The sequence below is a fragment of the Anguilla anguilla genome, chromosome 19 (genome assembly GCF_013347855.1).
Source record: "Anguilla anguilla isolate fAngAng1 chromosome 19, fAngAng1.pri, whole genome shotgun sequence".
In the NCBI taxonomy this organism is placed as follows: Eukaryota; Metazoa; Chordata; class Actinopteri; order Anguilliformes; family Anguillidae; genus Anguilla; species Anguilla anguilla.
The window spans coordinates 1,653,784-1,678,204 of NC_049219.1; the positions used below are offsets into that span (position 1 = coordinate 1,653,784).

Below are 24,421 nucleotides of genomic sequence, written 5' to 3' on the forward strand. Positions count from 1 at the left end.
ATGTAAAAATACCAAATATAGTGTGAAATTGCTCTAAATAATGGCGTGTGGTAAAAATGGTTGTAATATCTGGAGTATTTTAAAAGGGTTCTGTAGTTACGATTGTTGTCACTGATTATTTTTCCTCCCTGACAGTTAATTTTCTGCCCCATCCCACATCTTCATAGAAGTTCAAGAGAGAGTGTTTGTGTGTGTGGGTTTGTGCGTGTGTGTGGGCACATCTGTGTGTGTGCGCAGATGCGCACCTGGACTGCACCTCTCTGCCCCTGTAATGGACATTTTATGACTACCCTGTACCGACCCTTTATTCCAGGTGAATCATCACCGCTGTGCCTCCTGTTTATACTATGTATAATTACCACTGAGGCCACTGGTTAGGCAGTATTTATATTACCTATATTCTTACAGTTCTTATAATTACACTTATACTGCATTATTTATATTCATCACTGCTTTTATTGTGCTTTTATTCTGTTTTTATGTTTCGAGACTGTGTTGTATTTTGTGTTAGCACCTTGGACCGTGAGGAACGACATTTCGTTCCCTTATACTATGTATATGGAAATGACAATTAAACTTGAAACTTATTTGTGCGCATTTCTGTCCATTTTTTTGTGCGCGCACGCATGCGCATCTGTGTGTACGCGTGCGTGAATGCGTGTGTGTGTGCGTTTCTGAGATTGGTTGTGCTGGCTCAGTGAGGGATTGCTAGAATGTAGGCATTTAGCAGAAACTTGTCCAGAGCAACTTCAACACACAACCTACATTTTTTATATATACTGCCTTCCAGAATTATTTTTACACTTGATAAAAGTGAACAAAGAAGGCTCTATAAATAAGCTAGCAATGAGCTATGTGTATAACATGTTTAAAAAGGGGGGTATTTTATTCAAAATAATAATAATAATAATTATATATATAATTATTATTATTATTATTTTGAAGAAAATACCCCCCTTGTTAAACATGTTATACACATAGCTCATTGAGCTCATTGCTTGCGTATTTATAGAGCCTTCTCTTTACACTTTTTAAATGTAAAAATAATTCTGGAAGGCAGTACATATAAAAAATGTACACCCTTATCATTTTTAATCCATCAAAATCAATTTTTTCAGGTTGGTAAATTCCATGATCACTAAAATTAACTCACCAAACAGAATTTCTGAAAGAAGTGTGCCCTTTTTGTTGAAGCTAAGGACGAATGTGGATTGATTACAGACCAAAGTCTTCAAATCTAACATGAGCCGCGATCTCAATATCAACAGGCTTTTGGGAAGGATTGCCAGAAATGAGCCTCTAATTAGGGCAATAAAAACATAAGCCTGGAGTTGCCAAACAGCATTTGGTACCTACTGAGTGTTACGGTCAGATAAGACCAAAATTCAGCTTTTGACCACGCAGTATCGCATTTGGGTTAGAAGGATCTGTAAGAATTCTACATGGCGACATGCCCTACGATTCAATTAAACACATCGCCAGATTTACGGCATATGAAAGGACTCAATATATAATTTGTAATTATTTCGCTTTTATATTTATCTGACACGTTTATTCTGTGTTGCCCTACCAGTTAGCCTATCTTCAACACAATAGGATGCTTGCAAACAATAAGGGTTATAACCTAAATGTATTGCCGCGTTTAATGTCCACAAAAACCAACAGAGCCTGCGTGAAAAACTAGAGAAAATGTCCTGTTAGATTGTTCTAATGCTTTTTTTAACCTAACACAGATGTTGATTCTGACGAATTTTCGTTTCACTCATCTTACTTTTTTAACTGAGTGAAAAGGGTGGTCAATATTTTAATTGAAAGGTGTAGCTAATTGTCTAATTACTCGGTCTGATTTTAGAATCAAAGGGTTTGCAGAGTATACGCCCAATATCAGTATTAGTAGGTCTAATGTGTTGCGAAATGATCTCGACAGCTGAATGTTTTGTTCCGTTTCGCTCATATCGCTTTCTCACAGAGGGACAGTAGTTCAACTATTCTCTGAAAATGTACATATGCTCATTTTCTGTGGGTTTATATATTAAATAAATACGTCCTCGTAATACGCGCTCCACTAATGCAATCTACATCTGTACATTTGCAGGTTTGCCTCCGCGTTTATTCTCTCATTACTGATAGCACTGCAGCTTTCTTCTTCTTTGGGTGAGTACATGTTTATTTATTTACTTTTGTATGACTCGTTTACATGAACCAGTTTCAGTGAATCACAGTGGAGGTACAATTAGAATTATATTTTAATTTACAGCTGTAGTGGAGTGAATCAGCTGGTGTTGGTAACGCGTAAGGGAAATGTCATTTCGGCTTTAAATTGCTGTGGCTTGAATGGCCTTATGCATGTGTAGCCTATAGGTAACGTTTACCTTTTGTTTTTAAAATTCATTAATGGGTGTGTCCATTCAGTTAGGCCTATAGACCTGAATGTATAGTCACAAGAATACGTCCAACTTTGCCATTTTCAGGAAGCTGCAGCAGTCCTGTCTTCTCTGTCTGTTGGGTTCTAAACGTCAGCGCCTCCGTGAAGAGGTATTAAGTTCAGAATATCAGAACCTTCGGTTCATAACTTCTCAAAGCACATTTACTTGAAACCTATGCACCTCGTTGTTTGTACGGTGACATTGTTCTCAATCCTTACCAGACCAGATACCAAGATATGGCTGGACAGCAATGAACTTACACCCATAGGAAGTAAAGGCAAAATGGTGTCGTTGATGGTAACGACACTGGATGTGCATACATTACGCGCGGAATATGACGGAATCTCCCATGTGTGGAACTTTTCAGTTGTTTCCGGTAAGTGTGAAATTCAGTTGTTCACACGTTTGTGACTTTGACTTTGAAGCTGAATTGGCGAAGAAAACGGAAATCCATAATTGTAAATTGGATTTATAAGTGTATCGCTGTTTTGGCGATGCTTTTTAGGTCCATGTACGATCCGTGTACTTTTTGGCCAATCTCTTTCCGTTTCAAGAACATAATTTTTTGTTAAACATATAATTACAGAAACGGACATGGTCATTAATTGTAATTCGAAGCTAATTGACCGTTTACAAATGTATGGTTGACACTGCAGTCCACCAATTCCTGCTTACAAACTTCCTCCGCCGAGCTTTTCTCATCAGATTCCATCAATGTGAGCAGTGCACACAGAACTGCGTATCTCCCCCCCAGCAGAAGTGGGGTGAGTGTTACTGACCTTTCAATCTAGCTCATGACTGTTGTCATGGTCAATAATAGAAACTGCTAGACATATGTTTGCCAAAATATGGTCCATTGCCTCGGTCTTGTGGCAGATTGATGGCTCTCTTAAAATATGCTGCAGACAAATTAATTTGAACAACTACTTCTATAAAGATGGGAACTGGACTTGCAACCCAAAGGTTACTGGTTAAATTCCCAGGTAGGGTGCTGCTGCCTTGTTCTATTCTCCACAAGTGGGCGAGTGCATGTGTGGGGTATGCCAAGAGAACAGTACAGGCCTGTATGCATGACCCCTACAATGAGGGTGTCCAGTGGCTCTGTTATGCTGTAGGGCGCAATTTCATGGTATGGTCTGGGTCCGCTTGTCCCCTAAGAGGGAACGATCACTGCAAATTAATACAAAGTTATTTTGAGTGATCACCTTTGTCCTATGATGAATCATTTCCATCCTGATGGGAGAGGTCTCTTCCAGGATGACAGTGTCCCCATTCACTGAGCTCGAGGGGTCACTGAACGGTTTGATGAGTATGAAAATGATGTGAATCATATGGTATGGCCTTTGCAGTCACCAGATCTCAGCTGGTGAATGTGGGGCTTTATTTTGACACAGGGGAAACCAGAATGTTTAGCACTGTGGACCCTCTCATGGTTTGTGCTTTTGAATTGGAGCCATTTCAAATTTCTCATCTCAAGATGTTTGAATGAACATGGAAACTATTGAAAAGTAAAACTGAAAAGTTTAGTGCTGTCGTCACTTTTCTGAAGTGCCTGTTTTCCCTTTCGTAGTCTAACAAAAGCGAGTTGATAATGTGGTTAATCGGACCCCTAAATTCTCCATTAGAATGGCTAATTGGGAATCGTTAATTTCTCTTTCACAACAGGAAGCTCTCAAGGCATTCCAGCCAAATGAAGTGTTTCCCTGTGAAAACGACACTCATTATCTCTACCAAAAGGAGGACTTTATCATTGCACTTGGTATGCCTCCCTCTTTACACTTATGGACAACAGAAACTGAACTTGACCAGATAACGTTTTCAAAGATCTGAAAATTCCAAATTGTTTTCATTGCAACAGCATTTAAATCTAACATTCTGAAAACATTCTTTTTTTAATTCACTTTCCTGTCAGTATGTTCCTCTATGTTTTACTACAATTAAAATTTAGCAGTTTTACTGCTATTTCCAAGAGATTTAAATGGTGAAATGATGCCCCCATATAAGGAAATTGAGGGTGTTCACTTGGTAGAGTCCTAAAGCTCCTTCACGAGCCTACAAGTTTAGGGATATTTGTGATTTATTAATATAATCTGCATGTGTGATTTAAAAAAATAAAAATAAAAAAAAAACTTTATTCATTTCTAAGCAAATTGTACAAAATGTGCAAATGGTTGTACAAAATAATTAAATCCACGCAAACTCTATGCATCAGGCCCCAGAACTTCTTTTTCCTTTGAATATGTAATTTACCAGAATATTTCTATTTTTACTAAGAATATAATTTCAGGGTATTAAATTATTCTTTGCCAAATACATGGGACTTTTTGCACATAACTTCAAAGCTTAGAATCATTTTGTTAAATGGTCCTCATCAGTGTAAAAAGCAGTTTAATTGGATAGCTACATACATACTGATAATTAAATTGTTTCCATATGAATAATTGAAATGATCACTATACAAATGAAGAGTTTCTTTTTATTTATTTACAAGTTTAACAGTTATCAGAATGTGTATATCTTTTGTTTGAATGCAGTTTAGCAGGTGTTATACTGTATCAGAAAACCAATATTGCTATGATAAATACTAATGAATTTGACGTTAATTCAACATTTAACTTAAAAGCTTAGATTCAGGTTGCTGTTTAGATGTGTAATAGATGGAGTGATAGGTTCCATTAGGTCATAATTCAATATGACCTAATGAAACCTACTACTATAGGTATATTGATAATTATTAGTTGTTGGTGTGGGCAGTTTTTCTGTGTAAAGTTGAAGTAACTGTAAATTTGGCTTTAATCCGTGACTTTATGTGCAACACAACAGAGTGTCCCTGTATCACTCTACATATTAAATATAATATCAGAATGCTTTTGTATATTTGATGAATAATTTGTTAGCTGTGTATGACGCCTGAAAAATGAACATTGCCTCATTTCAGGTTTCCAGAATTCTAGCATAATCTTTTTATGGCTTAATAGATTAGATGTTGGCTTACTGTTCTTCATTAACAGTAGCTTGTCTATGGAAACTGGTGTCTTTGAAGGCTCCATCAGCAGTGCAGCTTGGCATAAATGACCTCCTGGGTTACAATGCCAGTTTCTCAAGCACACCCTGCCATCCCCAGGCCACACCCACCGCTTTCCACTGAGGGCGGAGTCTCGGGGTGCCTCCACGCTATTGGTCTCCTGGCGAGGGAGCCCCCGTGTCCCCCCCGACCCCCTGCACAGAGTGGCGCTGTACCGGCCGGACCTGGACGGCCTGGCGGTCCTGTGCAACGAGACCACGCGCAGGTGGCACTACCGATTCGCTGGCCTGGACGGCTGCCGGAGCTACGTGGCGTGTGTGGAGATGGCGCTCGGCCCCGCGGTCCTGTGCCTCACCGCGCTCACCGGTAAGAGTGCGTCTGCCCCCCCCCCCCCCCCCCCCCCCCCCCCCCCCCCCCCCCCGCCGAGTGTCTGCCCCCCCACCCCTCACAGTCCTGTGCCTCACCGCGCTCACCGGTAAGAGTGCGTATGCAGACTAATCTGGTGTGTGCTTATAATAAATGCATGTGATAAATGCTGTTTCTTTTCCATGAATCATTCGGTATAGGATTGAATTGCGCGTATACAATCCTCAAATGACGACTATAGCAGCAGTGAACAAAAATATAATTACCGTGTTATATTTATGCCTTACGTTTATACCGACTCTCCCCTACATCCTAAGTGACACTAATGTGTATGACGTTACACTGTGTTCAAAACCCTGACTATTGTTAAGTTTCACAGTCTGACCACAAAGTTTGTTGAATAACCATTTGTATACGTACATTTCACTCAAATACACACAAAATTGTTATGGGTAACAAGCATGTTCCTATTTTCAGCTTCTCTTTAAAATGTATTTTTCGTACCAATTTTCATGCTTCTATCCACCACGTGACATTTTGTTCACTTAAGAATGGCTATTTAGCAGGGAGAATTATTAGTATCTTGTGCTTTCTACATTATCTGTATTATGGGCAGCACTGTTATCCATAGCCACTTCCGAGTACTGTACATTTGCACAGTAGATTCGTATGAGAACCTTTAGATTCATATGAGCACCAGTAGAGCAGCAGTAGATCTGTAAGAGAACCTTCAGATTCATATGAGCACCTTTAGATTCGTATGAGCAGCAGTAGATTTATAAGAGAACCTTTAGATTCATATGAGCACCAGTAGATTTGTAAGAGAGCCTTTAGATTCAAATGTGAACCAGCAGATTCAGATGTGCACCAGCAGGTATATATGTGCACCAGTAGGTATATGTGAGCACCAGTAGATGTAAGAAACCCCTCAGATACTTCAAACGGCATGTGGAGGTCACCAACTGTAAGAAACCCGTCCGCAAACCAAACAGTGGAAGTATCTGAGTGGTGAAGGAACGTGTGTAGTCTTGCTGGAATGGGATTAATTTCATGTAATCTTGATTATCTGACTCCAAAATAGTGTTTTCAACTTTCCTCTGTTGCTAACAGTTATGCATGGCCAGACGAAACTGCTTTCCCCCAGTAGTGTGCCTCTATACTGATCGCTGTCTAAAACTTGGTAGAGGCAGACATGTCTCTTGCTTGTGTAGCCTGCATAAATACAATTGAGTATGAACAGGTACAACACTAGTGTATAGGCCAGTAACTACGAGGTGCTGGTATCCTCAGTTCTATGTGTATGTTAGGACCTTAAACTGCTAGGTGTACAGTGGCAAGAGTCAACGAAGAATGGCAGGTTAAAATGAATGCAGTTTTTTGTTCAGTGTGTCCAGTAATATTAACAATATACAATGGTGCAAAATGTGAGTGGTGAAATGGCTATACACATTTGCATATGCGCAGGAGACGAGTTTAGACGAGTCTTCCTGAACCATTGCACCTTTCCCCATATATACAAAAAGATCAGAGCAAAACACCAAGTCATGAAATAAAGACGCAATCCGGACCAAACAGTACAGATCAATGATCCTGCTTGTGCTATCTCTGTAAGCTTATCACACCGGGTTAACCTTGGTATCTGGCTGGCCACTGACCCATTTGTATCAAGATCTTTAGTCAGCACCCCACCACCAAAGACACCAACTTGTTTCCCTTGTTATCAGGTTTCTACTGTAACGATACAAAACTTGATCACGTATTATGGAGAACCTAAGGTTCACATAATGCTGATCCAGTAGGGTATTTTGCTACTTAGCACTGTATCTATCTAATTTGCTGACTCCCTTCTTTTGGAGGTCTGATAAGTAGCACACTTCTGTGAACTGCCCTATTGCCATATGAGCACCAGCAGGTTCATTAGCATTGTGCAATTACTGTAGCCGAACATGCATAGGCTCATGGGTTAGCCTGTTTGTGTGAATGATCACATTGTAAAGCTTGGCTGTGCTGGTGCGTGCTCAGAGTGCCGTGTTAAGTTCCCTGTGTGAATGCCCAGATCCTGACATGCCCAGGAACTTCAGGGTGACCGCTTGGGACAGCAACAGCGTGACCGTGGGATGGGACTGCCCCCCGAGCGACCCCGCCTCGGGCCTCACCGCCTTCCTGCTCACGGTCTTCCACGTGGACGGCTCTGGCCACGTCCTGGAGGAGAGGAGCTTCAGACACACGCTGGGCAGCCCGGTGTTCACCGTGGGCAGCTTGCCTCCCTGTAGCAGGGTGCAGCTGGGGCTTCAGGTGGTGTGCCAGTCTACGGGCCAGTCTGTGGGCCAGTCTGTGGGCCAGTCCCGCCTCAGCAGGATGGTCCTCAGCGATGGAAACTCTGGTATAGCTACAGAGCGCCTGTGTCTGGCACCCACACCATATGACCAAAAGTATCTGGACACCCCTTGTTCTGGGACTGTTCTTCATGGTTTGGGCTAGGCCCAGTGATGGCAAATCTTAATGCTACAGCATACAATCACATTCTGGATGATTCTATGCTTTCCCAATGGTTTTGAGAATGGTGTGGATGAACTTGACTGGCCTGCACATAAACCTGACTGCAAGTCCATCCAACACCTTTGGGATTAGAAAGCCAACTGTGAGCCAGACCTAATGGCCCAATCAGTGCAAATCCCTGCAGCAGTGCTCTGGTATCTTGAATAGGGCCTTCCCAGAAGAGTGGAAGTTGTTATAGCAACAAAGGGTGGGCCAACTCCATATTAACATCAATTATTTTGGATAAGATGTTGAAAGTCAGGTGTCCACATACTTTTGGCCATGTATTGGTTGTGTGGTGTACAATACAGTTCAGGCCAAAAGTATTAGGCCATCTGTGGGTTTAAAAAATAATAATAATAATAATTTTTAGAAAAAACTAGGTAGGGCGGAATTCAGTTAATTTATGGACATTTGTTGAATAACGAACCAAAGTACAGACATTTTTCAATTTCTACCTACAATAACACAACAATCAGTTTTACTTAAAACAACTTTTAAAACACAACTTTTCTCAAAATAACCTCCTTTGGCTTTAATTACAGTTAAAGAAATTATTGGAGGTCTATCTAATCTTTTTGGAGGCAGAGGAGTAAAATTGTTAAATTGACTGAAATCTTATCGATGTGTTTTTTTTTTAAACCACAGGTAGCCTAATACCACTTGGCTTGTAGTGTAAGTGAATTTGGCACTAAAGTTGTAAGACATATGGCAAAGGAGGAGCAAGTTAGGCTTAGATTTGCAGAACCAAGTAAATATGCTGTATATACTGTATATGTATGTGTGTGTGTGTGTGTGTGTGTGTGTATATATATATGTATATATATGCCTTTTACCAAACTTTCTTGGTCCAGTATTGATGGTGCTTGGCCCACTGGAGTCTTTTCTTGTTAATAGGGTGCAGCAAGGGCTTTTTTGCAGATACACAACATTTTAGGCCAGCAGATCATAGCCACTGTTTCACTGAAAAAACTGGTGTCTCTCTTGTTGCATTGAGCTTTTCCTGTAGTTGTGGTGCAGTTTTACTTTACTATTAACTTTGACAGTTTATTTTGCTATTTCTTGGTCTTCTGGTAAAATGGCTGCCCATCAGCTGGACCCTGCCGCGCATGTACTGAACACTGCACCTGGAAATCTTAAGCTTCTTTGCAATTTCTTACTGGGAATAACCTTTTTGCCACAATATGTTTACTTGGTCTGCACATCTAAGCCTAACTCCTCCTCCTTTGCCTGCCAGTGAGATGAGCAGGAAACCACATCAGGGCAGCATTCTCAATGCCCACCCAGTCTGTAAGGCGTTCAATTAAACCATAACAACCATATCAAAGACAGCACTGAGATCTATAAAACCAGTACTGAGCAAGCACCGTTATCTGCGTTTAAATGGAAATTGTTAGTTACTTTGTGAAGAGCCGTTTTGGTATTATGCATTGCGTGAAAGTCAGCTTGGAATGTTGTAAATAGATTATTAGTAATTATAAAAGTCAATAACTGCTTTGACAACACCTTTTCAAATACCTTCTAAAGAAATGGAAACTTTGAGATTGGCCTGTAATTGTTTAGGACAGTGGAATCTAGATTAGGTTTCTTCAAAAGAGGCTGAACAATGGACCCCTGATATTAACAGAATTTGTAACTCTGATATTAGTAATCTTATTGACAAAGAAAGGCAAACTTTTCACACAACAGATGACTTCAGATTACATTTTGATTACGGATTGACAATGCTATCGATGGTATTGAAAAGGACTCTTGGGTTGTGGCTATTTTCAGATATCAGATTGGAGAATTACTTTGGTCTCGCATCTTACCTGTAGTATTAAAATTTTAGCATAAGATCCTTCAAAAGACTGTAATGAACTTGACACTCAGCCTTTCTACAATCCCTTTTTAAGGGGTGTATATAATTATTGATCCAGGAGGTATTCCTAGAGTAAGATTTAGGGCTATTTTCTGGAATCAGTGTTGCATGGGCGCAGTCAACGGTGTGACATGGTGTACCGGGTGCGGCTTGTGACTGTTGGTATTTTCGGGACCAGAGACGAGCAGTGCACAGTGTGAAGTGCATAACACACCTGCCAACACAGCGGGTTATACTGAATATACTATCAGTGGGTGTGGTGCAGCTACATTATTGGCCAGTTTTAATTTCCTATTAAACCTGTAGCTGGCTAGCTTATATGATCTATGCTACAACTGATAAATTATGACAACAGTATCTTGATGTTTTATTAAACAAAATTAAACCAAAGAAGATCATACAATACCAGTGATCCCCGTTCACTAAAGTAAAATCTCTGTGTTGCTCCCGTGGAAAAGAAAGAAACACACAAGTCCATCATTCACAACAATGGCACAGCATAACTGAACTGTGCGGCATTGGAGTGGTGGTTTGCAACATATTTTAAATACATTTTGATGATTAATTTCCACATTCCAAATCAGCATGGGTTTAACTTACTCACAGACATTGCTAAGCAAGGAAGCAAGCCTATCTCCACACGGCAAGGCTGCCACATATGCCTATAGAATATATACACTATATATCTACCTATAGAATGCTTAAATGTCCGGTCCAGAGACTGGGTAACCTGGCATGGGAAGCTGCAGATACCACAGCACATTCAGCACTTACTGAGTAAATAATGCCGGAGCGAACAGATTAAAGAAAAAGATGCCAATACACTACAATCCCGCAGTTAGTCTTAATACGCTTTAAAAACTGCAGTTAGATGTATGGTGCAGTCCTACATTGATGCATACTTTTATCTAGCCCCAGGGTAGAGGCCAGTGGAAAAAACCTGTATGCTTTTCCTGTCAACTTACTTACTGTACTTGTAGGTTTCTTGGATTTTTCACTAGATGTTGCTGTCAGTGCAGGATTACCAAGCTCCTGCCAAAGGAAATCATGTGATTTTGTTAAGTGTGTCCCTGGCGCATGACCTGGCACATGATGGGATGTGCTGGATTAAGAGTTTGTGTGTCAATCTCTCCTCTAATTTTGAACAGTGAATCGACTTCATCACTTCCAACACATCTAATGGGGGAATGCTAATATTGTCTTGGATACTACTGTTTGAAAGCTTTGCCTGATGAAAGAGTTTTGTTTATTTTTTGTCCCCTAGCAAACTCTGAAATCATAAACCTACACCAGTCCTCCTTTGGCTCCCGCAACTATACGGTGAGCTGGTCCGTGCAGAACATCTCCTCCATCTCCAGCTTTAAGGTGTACCACCAGGGGGAGCTCCAGAGCTCCACGCTCCTCACCTGGCACACGGTGACAGGCCTGCTTCCCTGCCACCAGTACAGCTGCAGGGTGGAGGCCCTGTGTGGGGACAGCACGGTCATGAGCGTTAGCACCACCCAGACAAAAACAGGTGGGCCAATAGCGTTGGGGGGCGGGGCTGTCTGTATTGGGGAGGGGCCTGGCTGTGTGGGGAAGGGGCCTGGCTGTGTGGGAGAGAGGCCTGGCTGTGTGGGGGAGGGGTGTGGCTGTGTGGGGGAGGGGCCTTGCTGTTTTGCAGAGGGGATTGACTGTGTGGGGGAGGGGCTTGGCTGTGTGGAGGAGGGGCCTGGCTGTGTGGGAGAGAGGCCTGGCTGTGTGGGGGAGGGGTGTGGCTGTGTGGGGGAGGGGCCTTGCTGTTTTGCAGAGGGGATTGACTGTGTGGGGGAGGGGCTTGGCTGTGTGGAGGAGGGGACTAACTGTTTGGGGGAGAGGCCTTGCTGTTTTGGGGAGGGGTCGGGCTGCGTGGGGTAGAGGCCTGGCTATGTGGGGGAGGGACCTGGCTGTGAGGGGGAGAGGTCTGTTAAAAGAATTGGCTACAAACAGTCAACTTTATGAAAAGGATGATCATCTGAATCCAGTGATTTGACAGGTGATAATTATGGTCCAGCTGACTTCCTCTGCTTTGAGATGCAAATGACAAATAGTGGTGTGACAGATAGCCACACCACATCCGTAGGTTGAATGGGTGGAAAACCTACACTTGTGGGTGAATGCACTTCTGTGGTGGGCTTAATTATCTATTGATCAAACACTTGTTGACTCCTATTGGAGAGAGATGTCAAATTGTCAGTCTCACAGAAGAACAGAAGAATTGTTTATTTCAAACTCATTAATGCTTGTCTCAAATATTTTTGGAATTTGGCGCAATGTATGTTTAAATAAATAATGTAAAATGTTTATTGCATTATTTTAGTTGAACTTTTATCACCTTCAACAAAATTGAAAACAATTACTTTTGATAATCACTGCTGGTGTTTTTACAAATCTCAGATTAAGATTTGATCAGGCTAAAGTTTGCCTAAAATCCTGAAATGGACGGGCCCTTGTGCACCCCTGCTGTGGTTTGTACGAGCGAGACTATCCTCCTCTCACTTCTTCACTTGGGACAGGTCTCTGTTAGTCACCTGGGCACCTGCAGTCAGCCTGTGCCAACTGTGCACGATGGACCAGCTTTACAATTTTCTTTTTGGTTTCCATTTCCTTTTTACCAGCTGCAGAACTTACTGAGTAAGTTCTGGCCAAAAAGCGGAGGTGCAGCTGATCTCGTTTGAAGACAGCGAGAGGAAAACAAAAACCAAGATCACTTTTGAAAGCTTTGATGTTTCCAGCCAGGATGGGGTAGTGATCCTCCGCCCTGAGGAGCAGCTGCAGCATATTATCTCTCTCGGCCACGCCCACATCACCGTCACAGACGACAGCATCTACTGGGATGGTAGGTGCGAGACATGCTGGGGGATTTGTGTGTGATGGGTAGCTGACAGAGGAATATTGGCTGTTCTGTTCCCAATGAAATAAAACCCTTGAGACTGTGTGTGTGTGTGTGTGTGTGTGTGTGTGTGTGTGTGCGCGCGCGCGTGTTCATGCATGCACATGTGTGCACATGTTTGTGCATGCATGCTTGTGTGCATTCATGCATACATGCATTTGTGTGTGTGTTTGTGGATGTGTGTGTGTAAGTGTTGGTGGCAGTGCAGTATAACATTTTGCTCCAAGGCTGTTGGTTCAAGGTTGTAGAGTGTCTGTGAAATGCCTGAAATGTAAATGAGAGACAGATGGACAGATAGACAGACAGCTCATGCGATGCAACATTGTTGTAGGGCGGGCACGGTGGCATAGTGGTTAGCATTGTCGCCTCACAGCAAGTGGTTAGCAGTGTCGCCTCACAGCAAGGAAGGTCGTGGGTTTGAATCTCGGCTTGGGGTCTTTCTGTGCGGAGTTTGCATGTTCTCCCCGTGTTCGCGTGGGTTTACTCCGGGTGCTCCATGTTTCCTCCCACACTCAAAGACATGCATGTTAGGTGCGCTCCTGCAGGTGCCCTTGACCAAGGCCTCAGAACTGGAGTTGGTCCCCAGGCGCAGCACAGAGAGGCAGCTGCCCACTGATCCTAGGTAACTAAGGATGGGTCAAACGCAGAGGAAAAATTACCCCATGGGGTTCAATATAGTATATCATCATCTTCTATATAATGGTGAGGAACTCCTAAACACTGCTACCATATAACAATCCAGTCATGCTGAGGAGGCTCAACTGGTTTCTCCTGAGGAGGGAGTCATTGCCACATTGAGGGGAATGCAGGGTATCCCAGGCTCAGTAAAAACTGTGGGAGACGAGGTCTTCTCACCTCATGACAGTGAGTCTGGTGTCCAGAGGCTATAGCAACGCCCAGCATTCACATAATGTGTTCTGTGTGTGACTGAGTGGAGCAGCAGTAGGGGTGGACGGTATGACGATATTAGATTGTGAACGATTAAAATGTCTCCACGATCTGCCTTTCCAGAGAGATCGGGTGTGAGGTGGTGGCACCTCACACGCATTGGCTCTGAGTTAATTGTCCCTGATGAGGGGCAGGTGTGGGAGTCCTATATCTAGCCCCTGGTTTCTGGGGTTCAGCGCACACTCATTGTTTGTCATGTTCTTGGTGTGTAGGGGTGTAAGAATCTGCAGAAGCTATTGCATTGATCCTATCTGCAAGATTTGATCACCATTTAGTTTCTTCTCTGAGCTGATTATCTCAGCGCTGTGGAGGACATTTTGCCCTCGTCTCTTTAGTTTTCCTTTTGTTTTCTACCCGCCGGGCTGCGAGTGTCATTTTTCTTTTGTAAGTTACTCCACTCTGTTTTTCTAGTGGGGTTTGACTTTCTGGGTAGCTACGCTGCGGCGGTGTTTCGTTTCATTTAGTTTTCTGAGTCCACTGACAGAAGTTTCAGTGAGTGGAGGGAGCGATTATTTAGCTCTTATTTGGTATTTCCCCTGTCCCTTTCTATCGCTCGGGGGTTTTGAGGTTACCCCTCGGGGTTAACTTTTAGATCCCCTCGGTCCGCAATTGCGTCCCACCTTCCCCAACCGTGCCATCGGGAGTATCGGGCTCCACTGAAACTGCACATTCTATCAGTTGCTCTGACAACGCTCATACACGGCATCCAACGTTGTTTTCTCAGCCAAACCTAAAATCACACTATTCACTAGTCCCTGTTGCGCCTCCCCTAACAGACACATCAATAAACCAATAATAACAAACGGTAGCGCCTTGGATTTATTTTCCTCCCCCTTTTTTGTCTGACATCATAGTTGCATGGCTGACACCATGGAGGGGTTGGTCCCTAAAATTTTTTTTTTGACGTCTGTGATATGGAACTGGTTTGGGTTTTCCAAAACCGACACGGTGCGAAACACCGTTGTTTGCAAAGTTTTCAAAGAAAATGTTCGCACATCGGATGGCAACACGACAAGCCTTTTTAATCACCTCAGGAGAAAGCACCCCAAAGAGCACGCGGAAAGCCAAACAATCAGGGGGTCTCACGTGAGTGCCTCAGGCACAGCCACGCAGCTAGAGGCTAGCGGTAGCGGTACAAAGCCAAAACAAACAAGTGCAGAAATGCACTTGATTAAAATCCCTAACTACCTCTACCTGTCCCATCTCTCCATTCAGCACCCCCACTACCTCTACCTGTGCCATCTCTCCATTCAGCACCCCTCACTACCTCTACCTGTCCCATCTCTCCATTCAGCACCCCTCACTACCTCTACCTGTCCCATCTCTCCATTCAGCACCCCTCACTACCTTTGCCTGTCCCAAGGTCCTCAATGAGTACATTTCCAGCTTAGCAGCGTGTAACACATCACACTGAGTATTATGAGTGTGTAATGCCTTGTGTGTGTAACACATCACACTGGGTATTATGAGTGTGTAATGCCTTGTGTGTGTAACACATCACACTGGGTATTATGAGTGTGTAATGCCTTGGGTATGTAACACGCTTTCTGCTCATTTAGATTAACAGGACGCATATGGAGTTGAGGAACACGCTGACTGTGACGCTCAGCAGCAGGAGATCCATCACACGGAGGGACCTGAAGGTGCTGTGGACCTGTGCCTACCCGCTGCTCCAGACCAGCACAGCCCGCATGAAGCCTGTTCTGGACTGGTGAGAAACACACCCCTCTCTCATTCAGCCATCCAATCAGCATCCACGGCAGTAGCATGAAGGACATTAAGCCTCAAACTAGCATTTTCAGTAGTTATGCATGTACAACTGTAACAGAGCCTGAGCTCAATGAAAATGCCTTAGTCTTTGTTAGCACTAAGGCTAATCTAATGGCATGTGCGGTTCTTTATTGGTGTGTCATAATCTAGCCTGTTTGTTTGTCTGTTATTCCATCACACATTGTTGGTCATACATTTCATGTGCTGGTACTGTGGTTTATTTTTTAGCACATTGCTATTTATAAAAGCAAATGTGCTTTTCTAGGAAATCTAGTGGATGTGGACACGGATGATGTGTTTGCTGTGTGTTCTGCTCTGCTCCTCTGCAGGGTTAGCTCTCACAGTGCGGTGCAGGTGAATTCGTCCCGCCTCCTAGAGATCAGCATGGCCTTGTACAGTGACTGATCTTAAGCATACAAATACACTGGCCCTGTGGAGCTCCCTTCTGCAGAGCAGCTGTACATCCAGGTGACCCTGCACTGTGAGAACAGCCTGGCCTACAACATGAGCCTACAGCTGGAGTCCTGCTGGGCCACACAGACTGCAGACCCACAAGAGGAGAAGAAGGCTTTTTTCCTGAAGGGGGGGTGAGTTCTCTCACATTGAGGGTGGAGGAGTGGGGGGTGGGGTGTGGGGGTGGGGTTGAGTTCTGTGTTCTTTAGGGGGGTGGGGATTATTTATCTGTTCCTCAGGGTGGTGAGTTCTCTGCTCCTGAGGGGGGGGGGTGAGGGGTTGAGTTCTCTCTCTTCTCCTTTACGTTTTGTCTGGGATTCGATTGTTAGCTTGATGCTGCCTCATTGTTATCATAATTCATTAATTTCCAGTGCCTCAAGCTCTGCTGACATGTACATGTGTAGTATTTGTCTCATTAACATGTACTTTTAAAACAGTGTATGAATAAGATTTTATTGTACAGGTGTGATAACAGTAGATGCCTTATAAAAAGGCTTTATTTTGGAGGCCCAAGAGTGCATCAGTGGTAGGTTGCATTTGATGCCCAGGCTGCCAGTTGAATAGCCCTATTACAGATAACATTGGGATTGCACTCTTTATACCAAAAACATGAACCTGGGTAATTTAATGGCTTTTGTTTTTTTTAAAATGTCATTTTTATTCTTCATATTATATTTTGGTAGCAATTTCTGGTTTTATTATTTCTCTTTCTGGCTTATTAGGGTGACGGTAGATGGCTTATTATCCAACTTGCTCGTTGGGAGCAATTAGGGGTTAGGTGTCCGGCTCAGGGACACTTCGACACACCCAGGGTGGGGGATGGAACCGGCAACCTCCGACTGCCAGACAAACGCTCTTACCTACTGAGCTATGTCACCCCATAAAAAACACTAAAAAATCTAAGTGTTAAGCAATCCTGTCCTGTTTGACCTAGAGGCTATTTGGGTCCGCACAGTATTCCATATTTAAGGTTTGGTAATTGTTCTTTGAAGCTATATTGTCATTAGAGTATGTGTGTTGTGCTCCTAATAGATTTCAATGAGTGTGATAGGGGATTTTGTTCAAAAAGGGGTGGAGGTAAATGACAGTAATACAGGACGCTTGGATATGTGTGAAAGGCTTTAATTAGGCACACAGCCCATTATCCTTTCAGCTGCCCAAACGACAGAACCTTCCGCTGGTACCTCCAGAGCAGTTCCCCTCAAAGGAAGAGATTCTCCATTCAGATGTTCACCATGTCTGACCACTCCCACATCTACCTTCACTGCCTGAGCAGAATATGCAGCCAAGATGAGAACTGCACAACGGTAACTCCCCACCACTGCAATCTGTACACAATGGTAACTCCCCACCACTGCAATCTGTACACAATGGTAACTCCCCACCACTGCAATCTGTACACAATGGTAACTCCCCACCACTGCAATCTGTACACAATGGTAACTCCCCACCACTGCAATCTGTACACAATGGTAACTCTCCACCACTGCAATCTGTGCACAATGGTAACTCCCCACCACTGCAAACTGTACACAATGGTAACTCCACACCACTGCAATCTGTGCACAATGGTAACTCCCCACCACTGCAAACTGTACACAATGGTAACTCCACACCACTGCAATCTATACACAATGGTAACTCCCCACCACTGCAATCTGTACACAATGGTAACTCCCCACCACTGCAAACTGTACACACTCTTCCTCCATGCTTAACTGTGGTAGAGATGCATTCACTATTGTATTTCTCACCAGATCTTCAAAGACACCTCTCTGGAGCATCACCATGCAACTCAAAACATGATTCATCACTCCACACAACTCTGCTGAACCATTCTAAATCAAACTTTCCATATTCTGCCAAAAACTTCATTCTGTCTTTGATGTTTTTCTGAGACAGCAATGGCTTTTTAACACTTCTTCTAGACACACAACCTGTATTAGATAACCTTCTGGTTATTGTTCTTCTCGAAAGAGTCTTGTTTTCTGAGGTCTTGAATTCTGATGACAGTATTTGTAGGCTTTTCTTCCTGTCTTTGAGAACTATAAATTTCAGCAGGTGGTCATCCCTGCATGATGAGGCTTTGGGCCTTCCAGATCCTTTCTTTCTGGCAACATTACCTGTTGTTTCAAAGTGTTGACCTATTCTCTTAATAGCTGATAGAGAAATAGGGATTTCCTCTGCCTTTAGGGCCTTGTAAATTTCAGAATAGCTACAGTTGCCCTGACGAAGACCAGCTATGCGGGTTCTGACAGCAACCCCTGCATGATATTTTGCTTTTTTTGGAGCAGATGTTCTCGCCCCTTTACTGTGGGACTCACAACACTGCATACTGTAGATCTCTCCCTGCATTATCAATCCTGGTTCCATTTCTGAGCTTGTTATCAGACCCTTGATGGGCTGCATCAGGTGTGGCAAATAACCAAATAATGACTAATCTTTTAAGAGGAAAAAAAACATCCCAGAAGATATTTTTGGAAACTTTTGTACACGCAGACATGTTAGTTTGAATTTTACATCAGACATTTGAATCATTATCATGATTTTACTTTTGCGCACAAGAAGACTATATAAGTGAATTTCCCTGTTTCTAGCTTTTCCTCAAACAGTTCACTGCAGCAAAGGTAAACAAGCAAATGGTGGCACAAGAGGTCTCAGATGTGCATTTGTTTAATTCTTGCTAATTTTCTGAACAATGTTTTGTTGTTACGACCATTAAAAGCTTAATAAGTTGCCATTTTGGGCTTGGCCATTTTTTTCCCCCAGGAGTGTACACAATGGTAACTCCCTGCTGCCACAAACTGCACCATGGAAGCCATGCTGGGCTTTGAGTAAGAGGGACCCAGCCTCCTCCTCCTCAGGCTGGGCTTTGAGTAAGATGGACCCAGCCGCCTCATCCTCAGGCTGGGCTTTGAGTAAGAGGGACCCAGCCGCCTCATCCTCAGGCTGGGTTTTGAGTAAGAGGGACCCAGCCGCCTCATCCTCAGGCTGGGCTTTGAGTAAGAGGGACCCAGCCGCCTCATCCTCAGGCTGGGCTTTGAGTAAGAGGGACCCAGCCGCCTCCTCCTCAGGCTGGGCTTTGAGTAAGAGGGACCCAGCCGCCTCATCCTCAGGCTGGGCTTTGAGTAAGAGGGCTGATAACGATGGGTGTGTTTGAGACAGGTCAGCCAGCAGCCTGGCCTGAGAGCTTCCTGTGTTCACTGCCAGGGATGTGACAGGCCTCATCTGAGCCCCAATCTGTCAGGACACACCCCTTTACTGACCATGCATGTGTTTACATTACACAATATTAATAAAACCTTGGGTATGCACTTATTGAACGTTGCTTTGGATAAAAGCATCTGCCAAATAAATATAATGTCATGTAATGTTACTATCATTGATAAACAGTCAATACATGAATGGATAGACCTCAATTTAAAAAGACCATATAATGCATGTTCACACTAAAAACATCATTGCATGAGCCAACCGTGTTGAGTGTTCAACATGTGGTGACCAAATAACAGGTATTTTTCAGTCATTCTTCCCAGTTCAATATTTATTTTTATTATCTAGATATTTATATTGCTCATTGTTTTTCTGATGCACGCAATTCAGTCCTTTCACTTTATCTAGTTTTCTCTGAGTTCTCATAGGCTCTTTTCTGAAGAATGGGAACAAACCCACCTCACACTAGTTCCTCCACTTCTACTTTCTGCGTGCTGCATAATTTAAATATTAAATCTTCCGTTAGCACAGGTTTACAGATCTTGAATGTTAGAGAATGTGGAGAATATTTCAGCAATCATCCTACACATTTGTTCGCATGCTGGTTAAACATTCCACCTGTATGTATCTGTACAGAACTGCTCTCCCAGGCAAAACCAGAAGGTGAGAAGAGATCTACCGGACAAACTCACAGCTATTCTTTCAGCAGGACCCATCTCTGCAGCAAAGAGGAAACTGACAAACTGTGAGTGGAATGCTATTGACAAATTACATTACATTACATTACATTCATTTAGCAGACGCTTTTATCCAAAGCGACGTACAAAAAGTGCATTTTCATGATCGTAGACAACTGCTGAACACGGGTTCAGTAAGGTACAATTACTTATTTTGTAAAGCTATTTCTAGCCGAGAACAAAGAACACTATCCTGGTCTAACATCTGCAAAGCAAAACTAGGCAGAAGAATAAGCTAGAGTATTAGGACAAATACAATTTACCAAGAAGTGCAGGGATGGGGCAACATGTAACAAGTGACAGGAAAAAGGGGTTTTTTTTTTTTTTTTTTTAAATATATATATACACAGCGTGGTGGTGGTTATTCTAGGTATAGTCTGAAGAGATGAGTCTTCAGGCCACGGCGGAAGATGGATAGTGAGGGGGAGGTTCGGAGAGGGACGGGGAGTTCGTTCCACCACTGGGGAGCTAGGGTGGAGAAGCTCTGTGATCCCTTTGGGCGGGTGGGAGGGGTTGCAAGACGCCCTGCTGCCGCAGAGCGGAGTGGTCGAGCAGGCACATAGAATTGAGTCATGTCCTGCAAGTAGATGGGGGCTGTCCTGTTGGCGGCAGTGTAGGCAAGGGTCAGGGCTTTGAATCGGATCCTGGCAGCGACCGGTAGCCAGTGAAGTGATCGCAGCAGAGGAGTGACGTGGGAGAATTTGGGGAGGTTGTAGATGAGTCGGGCAGCGGCATTCTGAATCAAATGGAGTATACTGCTGTGTGTGTGTGTGAGAGAGAGAGTGTGTGTGTGTGTGTTTGTGAGAATGTATGTGTGTGAGAGTGTGTGAGTGTGTGTGTGTGCGCGCGTGTGTGAGTGTTTGTGTGTGTTTGTGAGAATGTATGTGTATGTGTGAGAGTGAATGAGTGTGTGTGAGAGTGCATGAGTGTACGTGTGTGTGTGCATCAGTGTATGAGTGTGTGAGGTGGTAGATTCTGTGTTGTGACTGACTGTTGTTTAGACTATGCTTGACTGAATTAGAATGTGTTGTGTGATTGTAGTAGAATGGATTAGAATGTGCTGTGTGATTGTAGTAGAATGGATTAGAATGTGTTGTGTGATTGGTTGCTTTTCTCACTCCGTGCAGGGCCTGGAGCCCAGATCATGCTATCAGTGGCCGGAGGATTGATTGGCCTCTTTTTTCTGACAGCACTGGGTGTGCGTGCAGCACAAGCTATAACACAGCGCAACCCCAGACATCAATAAAATGTGTATACCTGCACTGTTTAGTCCGTCCTCTCTGTGCTACTGTACAAACAGCACTGTGTCCTTATTCTCCCTGTGTAACTGTGTACAAACAGCACTGTGGTCTTATTCTCTCTGTGTAACTGTGTACAGACAGCACTGTGTCCTTATTCTCTCTGTGTAACTGTGTACAAACAGGCACTGTTTCAAACACTGCAATCTAGAGATAAGGAGGGCATCTGATTTTGGTGTCCTCCCCTCTAACTGATTCTCTGGTTGTGTTCCAGCCTTTATACTCTGTAACTTTGGCAGTGCGCCACCATGACATAGCTGTTCAATGCGTGAAATTTTTTTGTCAAACTTGTCCGTGGTTTTACAGAAGATATTGTAGCCGGTTAAGTGAACGTGCAGATGGTACATCATAATGCAGTGTGTACGTTCGGTGAAAGCTGGGTAGATGTGGTGCAAAAGCAATTGTTGATAAGTAATAGACAAATATTAGTGAGCAAAAAAAGCACATTGCAGAAACTTGCTTCTAGTGGGGCTTGAACCAGGGACCCTGCAATCCATAGACCATGGCATTGACCACTCAGCCACAAAGTAACTAGCTGTTGCGATAGACATATCTTTTTACTCTAAAACATTTCCTATTTTGCATGTGTATGTGAGATTTTGATGGATTGTGTAGGTGAAGGATTGGCTGGTGTTGGTAAAATGTCCAATGGGGAGACACTTTGTTTGTAGGCTAGGCGGCAGGAAGGAGAACGCAAAATCCCCTTAGTTTGGGGCTTTATTGTGTGGACGTGTGAAGTTGTTTATGAATTCTGTCTGTTGAAATGGGGTCAGAATGTACAGAAATTAATGTTTTTAAGGGCTGAGTGTCTATGGCTGTTGTGGTTATATTTGTGGGGAACCCTGAAAAGTGCCAAACTCTCAGTGGTGTATAGGTATGGGGCATACCGCCCCACCAAGGTGTAACTTGGCGGGATGGCATACCTTTCTCTAGGCATACCTAGAGAAAAAACACTTAAAGGTTAAAAATATATTTAACTTGTTGCGCCTGATATAAATTAAGAACAGTTCCTCAGATTAGGTCGTCTACCGTAATTTAAACCGGTGAACGTTAGTTGGCTGCCTTGTTTGAAGCTGACTTAAGGTAATAACACTGTAAAAATTAATATTTCTTTACATTTGGTAACGTTACCATACTTATCCATAGCTTGTCGTAACTTTTTCCCAGTTATGATTCAGTTAAATTTGCGGTTATTTTTACCTACCGACGCAGGAAAATAAAACGGCGATTTACCTCATTCAATATTTGCGCGTCTCTCAGCCCGAGAGACTCGAGCAAGCGATTGGTCTTGGTAGACATACGCACTCTGATTGGCTATCCCCTTCAATTCATTGGTAGATTCTTGGTAGTGAACGGGGATTTGATTGGATCTCACTACCAACAATTACAGAGACTCACGGCTTTCTCTGGGTGCCTTTAGAACTGACCTATTTTTGGCCGGACGGCAACAGCGGGGCCAGCCCTACAAACACGAATGTCTGTGACTGAGTGAGTGATAAAGTTACACTGCGCATGTCTATGATGTCAGCCGCTTCGGTCCGCTATGTTTTAACCTGCTCTTGTTATACGGTCTATCGGTGGCACCTATTTGAGTTACGTGTAATCTAATTGAGCTCATTTTTTCTTGAAAATGTACACTCAATTCAGCTTTTTTCTGAAGTTATTATTATTACTACAACTACTAATAATAATAGTAATAATAATAATCATAATTTTGTCATTTTTAATGACATTTAACGTGATATACATTTGATGGTAGGCCTACCATAATGTGAAGGCATTCAAAACCCAACCTTTTATAAAACCTATTAAAGAAACCACCACTAGATGGAGCCACATGCTCAATAGTCACTGAAGTCAGCATTCAGATTACGGCTAATGTTTCTTAGTTGACAGTTGCTTTTGCAATCAAATGTCTTCATCTGCATATGAATTGGTTCAAGTAGCTTAATAGCAATCTTATCTTACTGTAAAATATTGTCTCACAGTTATGTCAAGTTATATATTTCTACTTTCAAAAATAAAACTGGAACTCACTCAGACACCAGAGAGCCATCAGGCACCAGCCACGCCTAATACCATCTGATCTGGCTGCTCCAGCTGTCTGTGTCACACTGGGCTGCCTGTGTAGCATCCCTGCATATTGTATACTCCTGTGCTACTACTACTGTGACATTTGCAATGTTTCTAACTTTCCATTGTCTGCGTCTATGATGCCCTTTAACATAACACAGTGCTGCAATCCACATTTCTCTACAGGGACAATAAAGTCAAGTCAAGTCAAGTTCAGTAGAGACAGCTTATATGAAATCCACTGTATTTTCCATGTGCAAGTAATTTCTGTCACAAAGGTCACAGAAGTATTTATCTATAACCTTTATATGTATAGGAAAAACTAGTTCTAAGTGCATCAAGTTAAGGCCATTTTAGAAAGTGCCATGCGATTTCTGAAAACATTTAAAGAACATTATACATACTCTCCACACTGGAGGACATCTTGTGCATGTAGAGGCATTGTTATGGGCTCTGTTGTGGAGTTTCATGATTTTCCTCCATGATCAGCGTGTCTCACTCTGCAATTCTGCTAGATGACTTGCTATATGTGAGAAGGAATCTGAATAAGATCATCTAGAAATTGTGTATATGCAAATCAGCTCTACAGGTTTATTATAATTGTGGGTGTTACAATGGTCATGTGCGGTCACTCTGCACAACAGAACTGAACAATGCCTTTAGCATCAGGTTTCTGGGGAGCCTGCTCGTAGGATAAAAAGTCAGATTATTAAAATATGAATAAAACCCAACCGGTTTGAGTGAAGCCCACACAGCATCGAGTGCCCCCGAAAGTACAGGAAGCATAGATAAACCCTTCAGA

The 24,421-nt window shown here is 43.0% G+C and overlaps 3 protein-coding genes and 1 long non-coding RNA gene across 5 annotated transcripts in view; 3 read left to right on the top strand and 1 right to left on the bottom strand.

The window, feature by feature from the left end:
- LOC118218977 overlaps positions 1 to 10,601 on the bottom strand; it is a 139,506-nt gene extending 128,905 nt beyond the window's left edge. Inside the window, exon 1 of the long non-coding RNA XR_004763621.1 lies at positions 10,374 to 10,601. This is a non-coding gene — a long non-coding RNA (uncharacterized LOC118218977). The remainder of the gene's footprint in view (positions 1 to 10,373) is intronic.
- LOC118218882 (NACHT, LRR and PYD domains-containing protein 3-like) overlaps positions 1 to 24,421 on the top strand; it is a gene marked incomplete at its 3' end in the record, with an annotated part of 393,893 nt that overhangs the window by 330,126 nt on the left and 39,346 nt on the right. The gene's annotated exons all lie outside the window — the stretch shown is intronic.
- LOC118218938 overlaps positions 1 to 24,421 on the top strand; it is an 84,326-nt gene that overhangs the window by 46,187 nt on the left and 13,718 nt on the right. The gene's annotated exons all lie outside the window — the stretch shown is intronic.
- On the top strand, positions 1,752 to 21,510 carry LOC118218943 (pancreatic secretory granule membrane major glycoprotein GP2-like). 2 transcript variants are annotated; one of them, XM_035401720.1, is made up of 5 exons: positions 1,752 to 2,000; positions 2,096 to 2,154; positions 17,452 to 17,605; positions 20,148 to 20,256; positions 21,376 to 21,510. In XM_035401720.1, exons 1-5 carry the CDS (start codon positions 1,932 to 1,934, stop codon positions 21,492 to 21,494), a joined length of 510 nt encoding a protein of 169 aa, XP_035257611.1. In that variant the 5' UTR covers positions 1,752 to 1,931; the 3' UTR covers positions 21,495 to 21,510. The 2 variants fall into 2 exon arrangements, with proteins under 2 accessions (XP_035257611.1, XP_035257612.1); XM_035401721.1 differs by lacking the exons at positions 1,752 to 2,000; positions 2,096 to 2,154 and adding an exon at positions 16,253 to 16,432.